At 46.8% G+C, this 11,372-nt stretch overlaps 2 protein-coding genes across 2 annotated transcripts; one reads left to right on the forward strand and one right to left on the reverse strand.

Moving 5' to 3' along the window:
- Positions 1–342: 342 nt before the first annotated feature.
- On the reverse strand, positions 343–4,556 carry PIERCE1 (piercer of microtubule wall 1). Its single transcript, XM_005293219.5, has 3 exons — positions 3,639–4,556; positions 2,560–2,638; positions 343–1,024 (listed from the first exon to the last, which is right to left on the reverse strand). Exons 1-3 carry the CDS (start codon positions 3,782–3,784, stop codon positions 836–838), a joined length of 414 nt encoding a protein of 137 aa, XP_005293276.1. The 5' UTR covers positions 3,785–4,556; the 3' UTR covers positions 343–835.
- A 226-nt stretch (positions 4,557–4,782) lies between these two features.
- On the forward strand, positions 4,783–8,812 carry MRPS2 (mitochondrial ribosomal protein S2). The gene is made up of 4 exons (XM_065572524.1): positions 4,783–4,955; positions 6,040–6,162; positions 6,770–6,899; positions 7,598–8,812. Exons 1-4 carry the CDS (start codon positions 4,928–4,930, stop codon positions 8,139–8,141), a joined length of 825 nt encoding a protein of 274 aa, XP_065428596.1. The 5' UTR covers positions 4,783–4,927; the 3' UTR covers positions 8,142–8,812.
- The last annotated feature ends 2,560 nt before the right edge of the window (positions 8,813–11,372 follow it).

Consider the following 11,372-nt stretch of genomic DNA (forward strand, 5'->3'; position numbering starts at 1 on the left):
TGCTCTAGGAATTGTTTTGAGGAAGTTCTGTGGCCTGTTCTACAGGAAGTCAGACTAGATGATCACAATGGTCCCTTCTAACCCTGGAATCTATGAATAAGTGTAGCCCTTACTTGGCAATCTTAGCAGAGACCCAAGATAGGAGTGGGCCGTAGAACTTCTCTGACATACCCGGCAGTGGTGTTTGCTGGGCATTCCTGAGGCACACTGGCAGGGCAGCGTGGCATGGGAAAGTGTGCGTGCTGGCTGCCTGTGCTGTACTGTAGAGTGGAGCCATCCATTTATGTTTAACAAGCATTAAATTCACTTATGTTCACAGGCATTTTAAGAAAACAACAAACATTTTTCCGGATTTTTTTTCTTTATTAACACACCTGCTCTAAAGCAACATTTTGCTCTTATTACTCTCTCAATGACAGAGTTTTCATCCTTGCTCATTTACTCATTTTATTCTGTTTTCATGACCTTTTCTACTACGTCATGCTAACATTGGATCTAGGCTCTCCTTCAGCAAGGTAACCTAAAGTCAGACATTATAATACAAGATTCCCATTGCAGCTTAATGATGCTTTAATGGCATGTAGCATTATTGTAACAGAAGCCTGTGTTTGTTGTGGTGAATCATCCTGCAAGCTAATGTGGCAGACGGAAGTGTATTTAACATCAGGAGTGCACCAGTCATGCTTTCAAAGAGAGTCTTAGGAGCTGATTTAGGAGAGAAGCAGAAATCCTAAGGAAATGTCAATGCTATTGTTTGCTTGTTGTTTTTTTTAACCTGGCAGTAGACAGTAAACTGAAGAACAGGTGTCATACTGCAGACACTATGGCTGAAACATTATTCACAGTGGGATGGCCCACTGCCATTGTAACTGGGGTGAAAGTTGAGTCTGTCGTAGAAGGTGATAAGGTTATCTATGCCAGTCACGACACTTTTCTCCATGTAGGTGTTGAGCCCGTTATTCCTATACATGCCACACTTTCCAAGATGTTTCGAAAATGCATGTGAGGTAATGTTAAAGGAGGTCTGTGGGGGAGAAAAGCAAGAGGAAATATTTTAGATACCCATATGAATAGCATCTCTGTGTTTTACAAGAGCTAGGGTATAATTACAAGGGCTCTAAATCTTCATGCTTCAAAGCATGAACCAAACACCAGCCATGGTCAGGAAAAAAAACCTACACGTCCACCCATTGTTTGCATATTTTTAATCAAGGGCTTTGTAGTCTAGGAAACTTGTCCTAAATTTTGCTGCAAGGGTGCTGGTTTCTGCAGCACACCCGTGGAGCAGGCCAGAGATGTTACACCAACTTCAGCTAAATTCAAAAACTGAAATTCTTACATAGTGTATTAATTCTTCTATCGCAGAAAGGTATACTATGTGTGAGTGGGGAGAAGAGCTAGAGCCACCTTCTGAAGCTTCAGGCATTGATCATCACACATTTCCCTGTGTGTGGTTTTGGTTATAGTTTATTTTTTCACTTTGGCAATCCCTCTGTTCCACCTCGGCTTTTCTGATTTTTTTTTTTTTTTTACGTAGTAGTAGTAGTAGTAGTATAATTGTTTGTGGGGGTGTTTGTGAGTAAACACCTTGTTCTCTTTGGCATCAGACTTCAGCCACAAGTTGCCAGAGACTAACTCTTTTTGTTTATTTAGGAGGGGAATATATGGTGTCCAATTAAAAAAATCACTGCTCTACTCCAGTGTGTTTCCAAAGAGATTCTAGATCAGTACATCTGCCCCCTTTTAAATTACTGCGTCTTTTCTTTCTAACCCTCCTGTACTGTAAAATTCACAGCTTGGAGATACCAAAGCTTCTGGGTGGGATTTTTCAAAAGCCCCTAAGTGACATGAGAGCACGTGTCTCACTGAAAGTCATTTAGAGGCTTCTGAAAATCCCACCTTCTGATTTCAAAGATCTGCTGAGACCTACAATATGAAAATAGAACTATGGTGCCCCTCAGTTTTTCATGAATTATATTACTGTATTTTTCCTTCCTTTGTAAGTTGCTGGAGTGGCAACATGAAATGCAAATTTGAATAGCAATTGAAAAATTCGCCTATTGGGTCTTATACAGGAGACCTAAATTTGAACTGCTGCTGGCCGCCATCAAAAACCCTTATATTTAACAAAAGATATAAGGGTAAAATAAATTTTGAACATCAGAATTCCCCCTTGCCAATTTCCCTTGACTACTTTTCAGTATTCTGTGCCTGTATTCTGGTTGGCTGTGCCACACACGTACTGTTTCCCTACCCAGTTTGCTCATGCCAAGAACAGGCGATATCTGGGCAGAGGAGGGTGAGTAAACAGTGCCTGCAGGATAATATATGCATTTTAAAATACTGCAAACCATAGATACTCCTGTAAGGAATGTAATGAATTACCCCAAAGTGAATTGACATTTTTTTAAAGGAACAAAGCAAAAAGCGTAGCTGAGTATTTTTTTAAAGTACTCCTACAGATAAAGCAAATAACTTATTCCTCAATAGGTAACTAGAGTTCACTTAAAAGGTAAGATTGATACACACTGTAATTAGCCTTGTGCTGCATATACTTACTGGCATTTCATGTACAGTAGGCGCTTTGCTTCCATAGATCTGGTTGGTGGTCCTGTACATTGGATGGGGCTCATTCGTTCTACACAATAGAATGTAATTTTACTTGGTATGGTTTCTTTCATACAAACTGTATCCCACAACACTCTATAGAGCTAAATAGTACAGTTCATGGAGCTAAATTATAGTAACAAATGGACATTAAGAAGTGCAGACAAAGGAAAAGATGCTTTTTGGGATGAGATGAGGAATGGATAAGGTGGGGAGAGATGAGAAGGCATTTCTAAGGGTACGTCTACAGTATGAAATTATTTTAATTTTCGGAAGCGATTTTATACATTCGGTCTTGTGTGTCCCCACTAAAGCGCGTGAATTTGGTGGAGTGTGTCCACAGTACTGAGGCTAGCATCGAATGCTGGAGCGGTCCACAGTTCCCGCAGTCCCTGCCGCCCATTGGAATTCTGGGTTAAGCTCCCAGTGCATGATGGGGCAAAAACATTCTCGCGGGTGTTTCTGGGTGTGTGTCGAAACTCGCTTCTCCCTCCATGAAAGCTACGGCAGACACCATACTGCTAGCAGACGGTGCACCGCCTGTCTTCTGATACTATCTGAAAATTTGAATAGAATAATTTCAAAATTTCATACTGTAGACGTACCTGTCTCCTGGTACTATGAATCCACCTTGCATGTCCTCTTGTCACCAGCAGTGAGACTGATGGGGCAGAGAGGAAATGTCTGCTAAGGAAACAGCAAGACAAAGATCCTGGAGGAATTTAAGAACAAGGACAATTCTATGCATGCTTGACTCTGGAGAGCTGGGGCTTGAATGAAGATGGAGCAAAGCGCGCTTGGGACCTCTGGCCATGATGGCTAATCTGGCTGTAGGTAATGGGACACATCCCAGAGGCCCTTCGGGCTTTAAAATGGATATCATTTTCACAATCTTGCAGAGGTCATGATGACTTCACAGGATCTCAGGTCATTATTGCAAAGTGTGGCAACCTCTGGGTGCACCATGAACCCCTCCCTCTCTCTCAGCATGCTGCTTTTGCTCATCACACAAGTTGTATCAGCTTCCTCACCTGTAGCCCCGAAACCATCCTGGGTGGTTGAACCTGGCTGGCAAATCGTCATTAACTCTGTAGTAATCACTGGTTCTCTGGGACCGACCCTCCTCTGCCGCTTTGTTACAAGTGGTGAATGCTTCCGGCAGATGCTCCTGGGACATTTTGAGCTAAGACCTTTTTGGGACTCTGGTCCAAGCTGGACAAAGAGGCAGGAAATTGACCAGGCCCACCAGAAACAGGGTGCTTAAGTAACAAACTACGTTGCTAGGAGACAGGCGGTAACTTGGCAACAAAGAGAGAGGCCCTTAAAGGCACAGTACTGTTTCTTAGACAAGGGTCCAGCTTAGGAACACTTTCCATGCACACCACTGGGAGTAGTCCCTTGAGGGCTGTGGAAGTGTTAGCTCCTACTAAGCCCTGCAGTGGTTGCAAGAGCAAGCCCTTAGTTCTGTTACTTTCAGTCCCCCTAGTTCAGAGGTTTTCCTGAGAGTATTTTGCATGCCTCCTTTTCTATCTGTATATGTACCAGAGAGAACCCTGCTGAAGTGAAGACCTGAAGGTGCATTTGCTGACCCATATTGTCTCATTGTTTCCTGGCATTCCCCTTCTGTCTGCACCTGATGTCTTTTATCCCATACTTAGTCCCTGCTGCAAAGAATTGACCTTCTATGTTTTTGTTCTGTTTGCACAGCGCCTTGCGCAATGGGATCCTAATCTGTGACTGGGGCTTTTAAGGGCTACCGCAGTCCAAACTATCAATACTGATCATTTCTAAAAAGGGGGTTGATCTGAGGACCAGACATTTGCTCACCAATAAACCCTGCTGCTTCCAGGGGGGCTGAAACAATATTTACGGGGGGGTGCTGGGAGCCCTTGTGCCAAACTGTAAACCCTGCATATACAGTGTGGGAAAGTGCTTCAACCCAGGGGGTGCTGCAGCCCCCCAAGTTCCAGCACCGATGGTTGTTTCTAGCGCTTCACAGCTGGGCGGGTCCCTGGAGAAACCCAGTCGGCCCCGGCTAGGGATCCAGCCAACACCTGCTCGGTGAGGGCAGGTTTTTGCCGCGTCTGCCTTTGAAGGGGCATTTACAGGCTCCCTGCGGGGTCTGGGTCGTTACACCGGCCCCAGCCCCGCAGCCTAGCCCGCGGCAGGGCGGGCAGCTCGGGCTCGCCGCAGGCCGGCAGGGGAGGACCCGGAGGCAGGGCAGCGGCAGGCGGAGCTGCGGCTGGAGGAAGCGGAAAGGGCCGGTGCAGCAGGCTAAGCTGCCCTTCCGTGCCCGGGCCTGCTCCGCTCCGCTCCGGAGATGGCCGCTGCCAGGCTGCTGCAGGCGGGTGAGGCGGGGAGACGGGGCTTCCCCGGCGTGCCAAGACTCGGGCTGCAGGGGGGCTGGAGCCGCGGGTCCGAGCCCAGGCGAGCTGGGCAAGGTGCCTCTCTGCTGCCCTGGGCCGTGGCTATGCCAGGCTTTTCCCTGGTGGGTCTCAGGCTGGGGCAGGTCCAGCATGTAAACATCCCCAGTGGCTTAAACATCCGGAGGTCGTTTTTTTAAAAAATGGAGCCTGGTCCTTTGCTCTCTGGGGTCTGAGCCTTGAGGGTGCACGTGGGTGACTAGGGCTGCCCAGGGAGGGGGGGCAAATGGGGCAATTTGCCCCAGGCCCCGCAAGGACCCCCTGAGAATATAGTATTCTATAGTATTGCAACTCTTTTTTTATGGAAGGGGCCCCCGAAATTGCTTTGCCCCAGGCCCCCTGAATCCTCTGGGCGGCCCTGTGGGTGACAGAAGCTAGACACTTGCCTTTAAATGTGAGCTGAGCATCTCCTGCCATCTCCTGATTCCAGGAGCTGGGGCTTTAAGAACTCCCTTGCCTCTTGCGGGGTTATGCTGCTGGAGTCTAGGTCCCCGGGAAACAGCCCCTGTGGTTGTTACCGAAATCAAGCAACCAACTTCCCGAGCCGCTGGTTTTGTAGCAGCTTCCCCCTTCTTCTCCCTAGCAGAGCTCCTAAGCCTATGCTCCCTGCTGCCTACCCTCTCCCCTGCCAGGGTGTCTGCTCCAGGCTTTGCTAGAGGAAGGGGGGGCTGTTTGACTTGTTATGAGGTCCCAATATCCCTTATGCAGAGCCTGCCCCATGTTCCCTGCCATCTGGTGTGCACACTTCATACTTCCCAAAGCCCAGTTGGAGGAGAGAAAGTTCTTAGATCTTTCTTAGGAAACTAGGCTCTAACACTGAGAGGCCCTGCGCAAGCCACTTCTCCACGGTTTGCGCCTCTGGGAAGTGGGTCTAATATTAACCTGTGTTTCAAGGACTTGGGAAGCCTTAGTGTTTGTGGGTGCTACAACGTATTCTGATTGGTGTCTTTATTTTACTACCCATCTGTTTAAGGCTTTTGTTTAATTTCTTCCTTCTCTCCATTGTCAGGGGTACCAAGGTTTCGCTGCCTGGGGTCCCTGGGGAAAGCTGCTCCCAATATCTCACAGCTCAACAGTCGACTTTTTGGAACTCTTCTTGCCCCGGAAGTGAATCAGCAGGTGGACCCCGCTGGTAAGAGTCCTGACCCCACCTACTTTAGGAGAGTGAAAGCAACCAGGCTATTTGGCTTCTACTATCCAAAGCAAGTTGAGTTAAGCCAACCATCCCTCTCTGATAGCCACCAGGTTTGCTTTAAGCCAGAAGATAATGTATCACTAAATTAATGAGCATCTCTTCTAAACTCTGTTGGCTACTTTAATTTTCAGATTGTCCATGCATGTGATTTTCAGTACATTAGATTCCCCTCTAACCTATCTGATCACGCACCTAGGAGAGGAAGGAAGATTGTGTGGCTAAAGTCTGGGATTGAGAGTCAGGACTCCTGGCTCTGCCACAGCCTTCCAGTGTGACCTTGGGGAAGTCACTTAACTTCTCTGTATATCTGGTTCCCTGTATGTAAGAAGAGAGAAATAATATGAGTCTTGAAGTGTAAAGCTCTAAGATACTTGGATGGAAGGGATTGTATAAATGCATTAACCGCCATATACACGCCCAAACATTGTGCTGTTATTGGCAATCCAGGACTAAACGACGCTCTTCTTTTCACACCACAACCGAACCTTTGTGCTGCACAAACTGGGGGCAGAGCTCAAACCTCTTTTTTTTGTCCTTCTTTCAGTTATTAATGACAAGCTTATAACCGAGCCCCTCAGACACCCGGACTTCTTCAACGTGAAGGAGCTCTTCTCCCTGAAAGAGCTCTTTGATGCCAGAGTGCACTTGGGGCATAAAAAGGGTTGCCGTCACAGGTAAGTTACACAACTTTGATGTGGAGCCTTGGGGTTGAGCCAATACCCATTGAGTCAATGAGTGTATTTCCATCACCTTTGGATCCGGTCTTTAGTTAAAAGAAGGGTAGGATTATTTGCCCTGTAAAGTGCTTGCAAGGTGGCTCCTTCCTAATGACTTTGGCAAGAAGTCTGTGTTTGACTGTCCTAGCACAGAGAAGGTTATTTGCTGTCACACGGGCATGCAGCATTGGAAGCAAAAGGTTTTAGGCATCCAAAGATTTCTTCGTATTGCTGATATTCTGGGAGTCCAGTGTAATGAGCTGAGTGACCGGTGGCTTGGTTTAAAACCAGATCCACCTGGGCAAGCCCCTGTCTATCGGGGCGTGGTGCAGGGATCTGATTGGTTGATCAGGGCCTTAACTGCCCTTTCCCTTAAATGGAACACAGGAATTGCCAGACAGGATCAGACCCAAGGTCCGTCTAGCCCCGTGGCCTGTCTCTGACAGCGGCGAGCAGCAGATCCGTCAGAAGAAGGTGCAAGAAGGCAATTATGGAATAACCTGCCCCCTGGCAAATTTTCTCCTTGACTCCCATTGGTTAGAGGCTGGCTGATGCCCCAGTGTAGGAGAGTTTCTATAGGGGCAGGGAGCATTTGGAAATGTCAGTCAAAAAATAAAAATGTTCCGAGTTCTTTATGTCTCATTCTCCTTCCCCAGGTTTATGGAGCCATATATCTTTGGCTGCCGCCTTGATCAGGACATTATAGACTTGGATCAGACGATGAAACACCTCCAGCTGGCTCTGAACTTCACAGCCCATGTCGCCTACCGCAAAGGGATCATCCTCTTCATCAACCGCAACCGTCAGTTCGGCCACCTGGTGGAGGTCACGGCCAAGGACTGCGGGGAGTACGCCCACACCCGCTACTGGCAGGGGGGCCTGCTGACCAATGCCCATGTCCAGTACGGGAGCGGGATTCGCCTGCCCGACCTCCTCATCTTCATCAGCACCCTGAACAACGTCTTCGAGCCGCACGTGGCCATTCGGGATGCCGCCAAGATGAACATCCCCACTGTGGGAGTGGTGGACACTAACTGCAACCCCTCCATCATCACGTACCCCATCCCTGGGAACGACGACAGCCCCCTGGCGGTGGAGCTGTATTGCAAGCTCTTTAAGACGACCATTACCCGGGCAAAGAACAAAAGGAAGCAGATGGAGGTTTTGTATGGACTGCAAAACAAAGCTGACAGCAGTTAGATCAGCCTCGTGCTCTTACTAGCCCCAGTGCAAAATCTGCTAGCTCATCCATACCACGATGGCGTTCAGTACTCAGCAGGTTACCTACCAGGCGTCTTTGACTTGCCGGCAACATGCATAGGGCTTGGGAGGGAGGGAGGAGGGGATGGGGTGGGAGCCAGCATTCCTAGCTCTGTACAGGTCTGATCCAGCTCCCATTGAAGGCAGTGGAAATATTAACATGAACTTCAATGAGAATTGGATTGGGTCCTAGGAGAAAGTAGTCCCCTGGCCTACTCCTGAGGAGGACATCCCATGGTGATGGCAGCCCCCGCTCTGCTGTCATCTGGGCTCATCTGTGATTCTTAACTTGCCAAACAAAACAAAAAAAGGTGAGTGGATTTGTCAATGAATATCAGTCACCTGTGGGAGCCACTTCCCCCCCCCCCCAAAAGGAATTTCATCCAGAGCAACTAGAACTGTGCAAGGCTAAATACGATAGGGATATCCAGTTTGGTTTGCTTGTATTTGCCTCTTTTTCAAGGAGGAATGTGTAAAGCATCTGTCTTGTGATTTCCCTCCCCCTCCCTCCTTAAACTTACTGTGATCTGAATTTAACTGTTAAAGTTCCCATCCCCTCTCCTCCCACTTCTCTTCTCCCTAAGAAAAAATAAAATATTCCTTCTTTTGCACATGCAAGTGTGTTTTATTAAATGAAAGCTGAGAAATCCCTTACAAAAATATAAACTGACTGAATGTCATTGGTTGGGGGAGAGAAAAGGTGTCTTACAGCCTAATCAGTGCCAAGTCTGAGTCAGGTGTTAGGTAGGGTGACCAGATGACAGGAAGAAAATATCGGGACACAAGGGGGGGGAGGGGGGGTCACTGGCGGAGCAAAAAAAACCAAAAAACCGAGTGCTGCCGGTGTAAGGACACAAACAGCTCCCTCTCCCAATTCCCTACTGTGACCCAGTGCTGCCGGCAGTCGGGGGCGGGAGCTGAGAACAGCCCAGGGCTGCGGGCAGTCAGAGGAGATTATGCTTACCCTTCCTTAGGTATGCATACCTTCAGCCTCTGGTTTTTAGGAGCGGGGGGGAGGGGGGAACCAACAGAGAACAGCTGAGTGCTGCCGGTGTAGCCCCACAAAGTGCTCCTTTGTGGGGCTACACCGGCAGTCAGAGGAGAAGAAAAAAAAAAAAAAAGCCGAGAACAGCTGAGTGCTGCCGGCAGAGAAAAAAAAAAAAAAAGCAGAGTGCTGCGTCCCGACCGAAGATCAATCGGGACGCGGGACAAATACCTAAATATCGGGACGGTCCCGATTTTATCGGGACGTCTGGTCACCCTAGTGTTAGGTCATAGGCTGAGTATAAATTGCATCATATGATCCTAAAATATGGCTGGTAAAATCCCTACTCTTTCAAGTGTCCCTATCAGCTTGAAATCTGGTGAGTTTAAAAAACTAGTTAAGTAGTTTCAGGTTCTACACTAGCCCCTGAGTGACCCAGGCCCATTTTTGTAACTTGAAAATCATAAGAATGGCCATACTGAGTCAGACCAATGGTCCATCTAGCCTAGTATCCTGTTTCTGACAGTGGCCAGTGCCAGATGCTTCAGAGGGAATGAACAGAACTGGGCAATTATTGAGTGATCCATCCCATTGTCCAGTCCTAGCTTCTGGCAGTTGGAGGTTTTAGGAACACACAGAGCATGGGGTTACACCCTGAACCATTTTGGCTAAGTGCCATTGATAAATCTATCCTCCATGAATTTATCTAATTCTTTTTTGAACCCACTTACATTTTTGGCCTTCACAAAATCCCCTGGCAATGAGTTCCACAGGTCGACTGTGTGTTGTGTGAAGAAATACTTCGTTATGTTAATTTTGAAGCTGCTGCCTATTAATTTCATTGGGTGAAACTCACTTCCCCCTCCCCCCGCCACCCCACCGGTTCTTGTGTTATGGGAAAGGATAAATACTTCCTTGTTCACTTTCTCCACACCATTCATGATTTTATAGATCTCTATCATTATCCCCTCCCCGCCCCCAGACATATCCATATTCAAGGTATGGGCATACCCTGGATTTATATGGTGGCATTATGATATTTTCTATTCTATATTATCTATCCTTTTCCTAATGGTACATAATGTTGTTAGCTTTTTTTGACCGCTGCTGCACATTGAGCAGATACTTTCAGGGAACTGTCCACGATGACTCTGAGATCTCTTTCTTGAGTGGGAACCGCTAATTTAAACCCCATCGTTTTGTACAGTTTGGGTTATTTTTTCCATTTTGCATTACTTTGCACTTATCAACATTGAATTTTCATCTGCCGTTTTGTTGCCCAGTGACCCAGTTTAGTGAAATCACTTTACTCTTTGCAGTCAGGTTTGGACTTAACTTCTCTTGAGTAATTTTGTATTGGCTGTAATTTTGCCACCTGTTCACCTACTTTTCCAGATCATTTATGAATATGTTGACTATCATAGCCCCCAGTACAGATCCTTGGGGGGACCCTGCTATTTACCTCCCTCCATTGTGAAAACTGACCACTTGTTCCTACCTTTGTTTCCTAATGTTTAGCCAGTTACTGATCCATGAGAGGACCTTCCCTCTTATTCCTTGACTGCTTAGTTGTCAAAGATTTTCTGAAAGTCCAAAAACACTATGTCAACTGGATCACCCATGTCCACATGCGCGTTGACTCCCTCGAAGAATTCTAATAGATTGGTGAGGCCTGGTTTCAACTTTACAAAAACTATGTTGACTTTTCCCCCTCATATCGTATTGATCTATGTGTCTGATCATTTTGTTCTTTACTATAGTTTCAATCCATTTGCCTGGTACAGAAGTTAGGCTTACCGGTTTGTACTTGCCAGAATTGCCTCTGGCCCCTTTTTTAAAAATAGGCGTTACACTAACTACCCTCCAGTCATCACACTTTCACTCCTTTTTGAGTGTTTTGTTTTTCTGTTGCTGAAAGAGCAAACACTAGAGGGAATTGGCTGTAAAGGGGAAATGACGCTATATTTGGCAGCATTTTATATACTCATACTTAGGGTGACCAGATGTCCCGATTTTATAGGGAGAGTCCCGATATTTGGGACTTTTTCTTATATAGGCTCCTATTACCCCCAACCCCATGTCCTGATTTCTCACACTTTCTGTCTAGTCACCCTACTCATACTCAAACTAAACTAAGAGGGGAAATATTTTTTTCTCCAGTCTCTTCCCATCACAATGATTGTAAG

The sequence above is a fragment of the Chrysemys picta genome, chromosome 18, assembly GCF_011386835.1.
Source record: "Chrysemys picta bellii isolate R12L10 chromosome 18, ASM1138683v2, whole genome shotgun sequence".
Classification (NCBI taxonomy): Eukaryota; Metazoa; Chordata; order Testudines; family Emydidae; genus Chrysemys; species Chrysemys picta.

Bases quoted from the DNA above. Each gene is read 5' to 3' on its own strand.
- PIERCE1 (XM_005293219.5), bottom strand. From the start codon at position 3,784: ATGTCCCAGGAGCATCTGCCGGAAGCATTCACCACTTGTAACAAAGCG. The intron at 2,639-3,638 runs GTGAGGAAGCTG...TCTATTGTGTAG, and splicing joins GGATGGTTTCGGGGCTACAG to AACGAATGAGCCCCATCCAA. The intron at 1,025-2,559 runs GTAAGTATATGC...TCTCCCCCACAG, and splicing joins CTACTGTACATGAAATGCCA to ACCTCCTTTAACATTACCTC.
- MRPS2 (XM_065572524.1), top strand. From the start codon at position 4,928: ATGGCCGCTGCCAGGCTGCTGCAGGCGG. The intron at 4,956-6,039 runs GTGAGGCGGGGA...CTCCATTGTCAG, and splicing joins TGCCAGGCTGCTGCAGGCGG to GGGTACCAAGGTTTCGCTGC. The intron at 6,900-7,597 runs GTAAGTTACACA...CTCCTTCCCCAG, and splicing joins AAAAAGGGTTGCCGTCACAG to GTTTATGGAGCCATATATCT.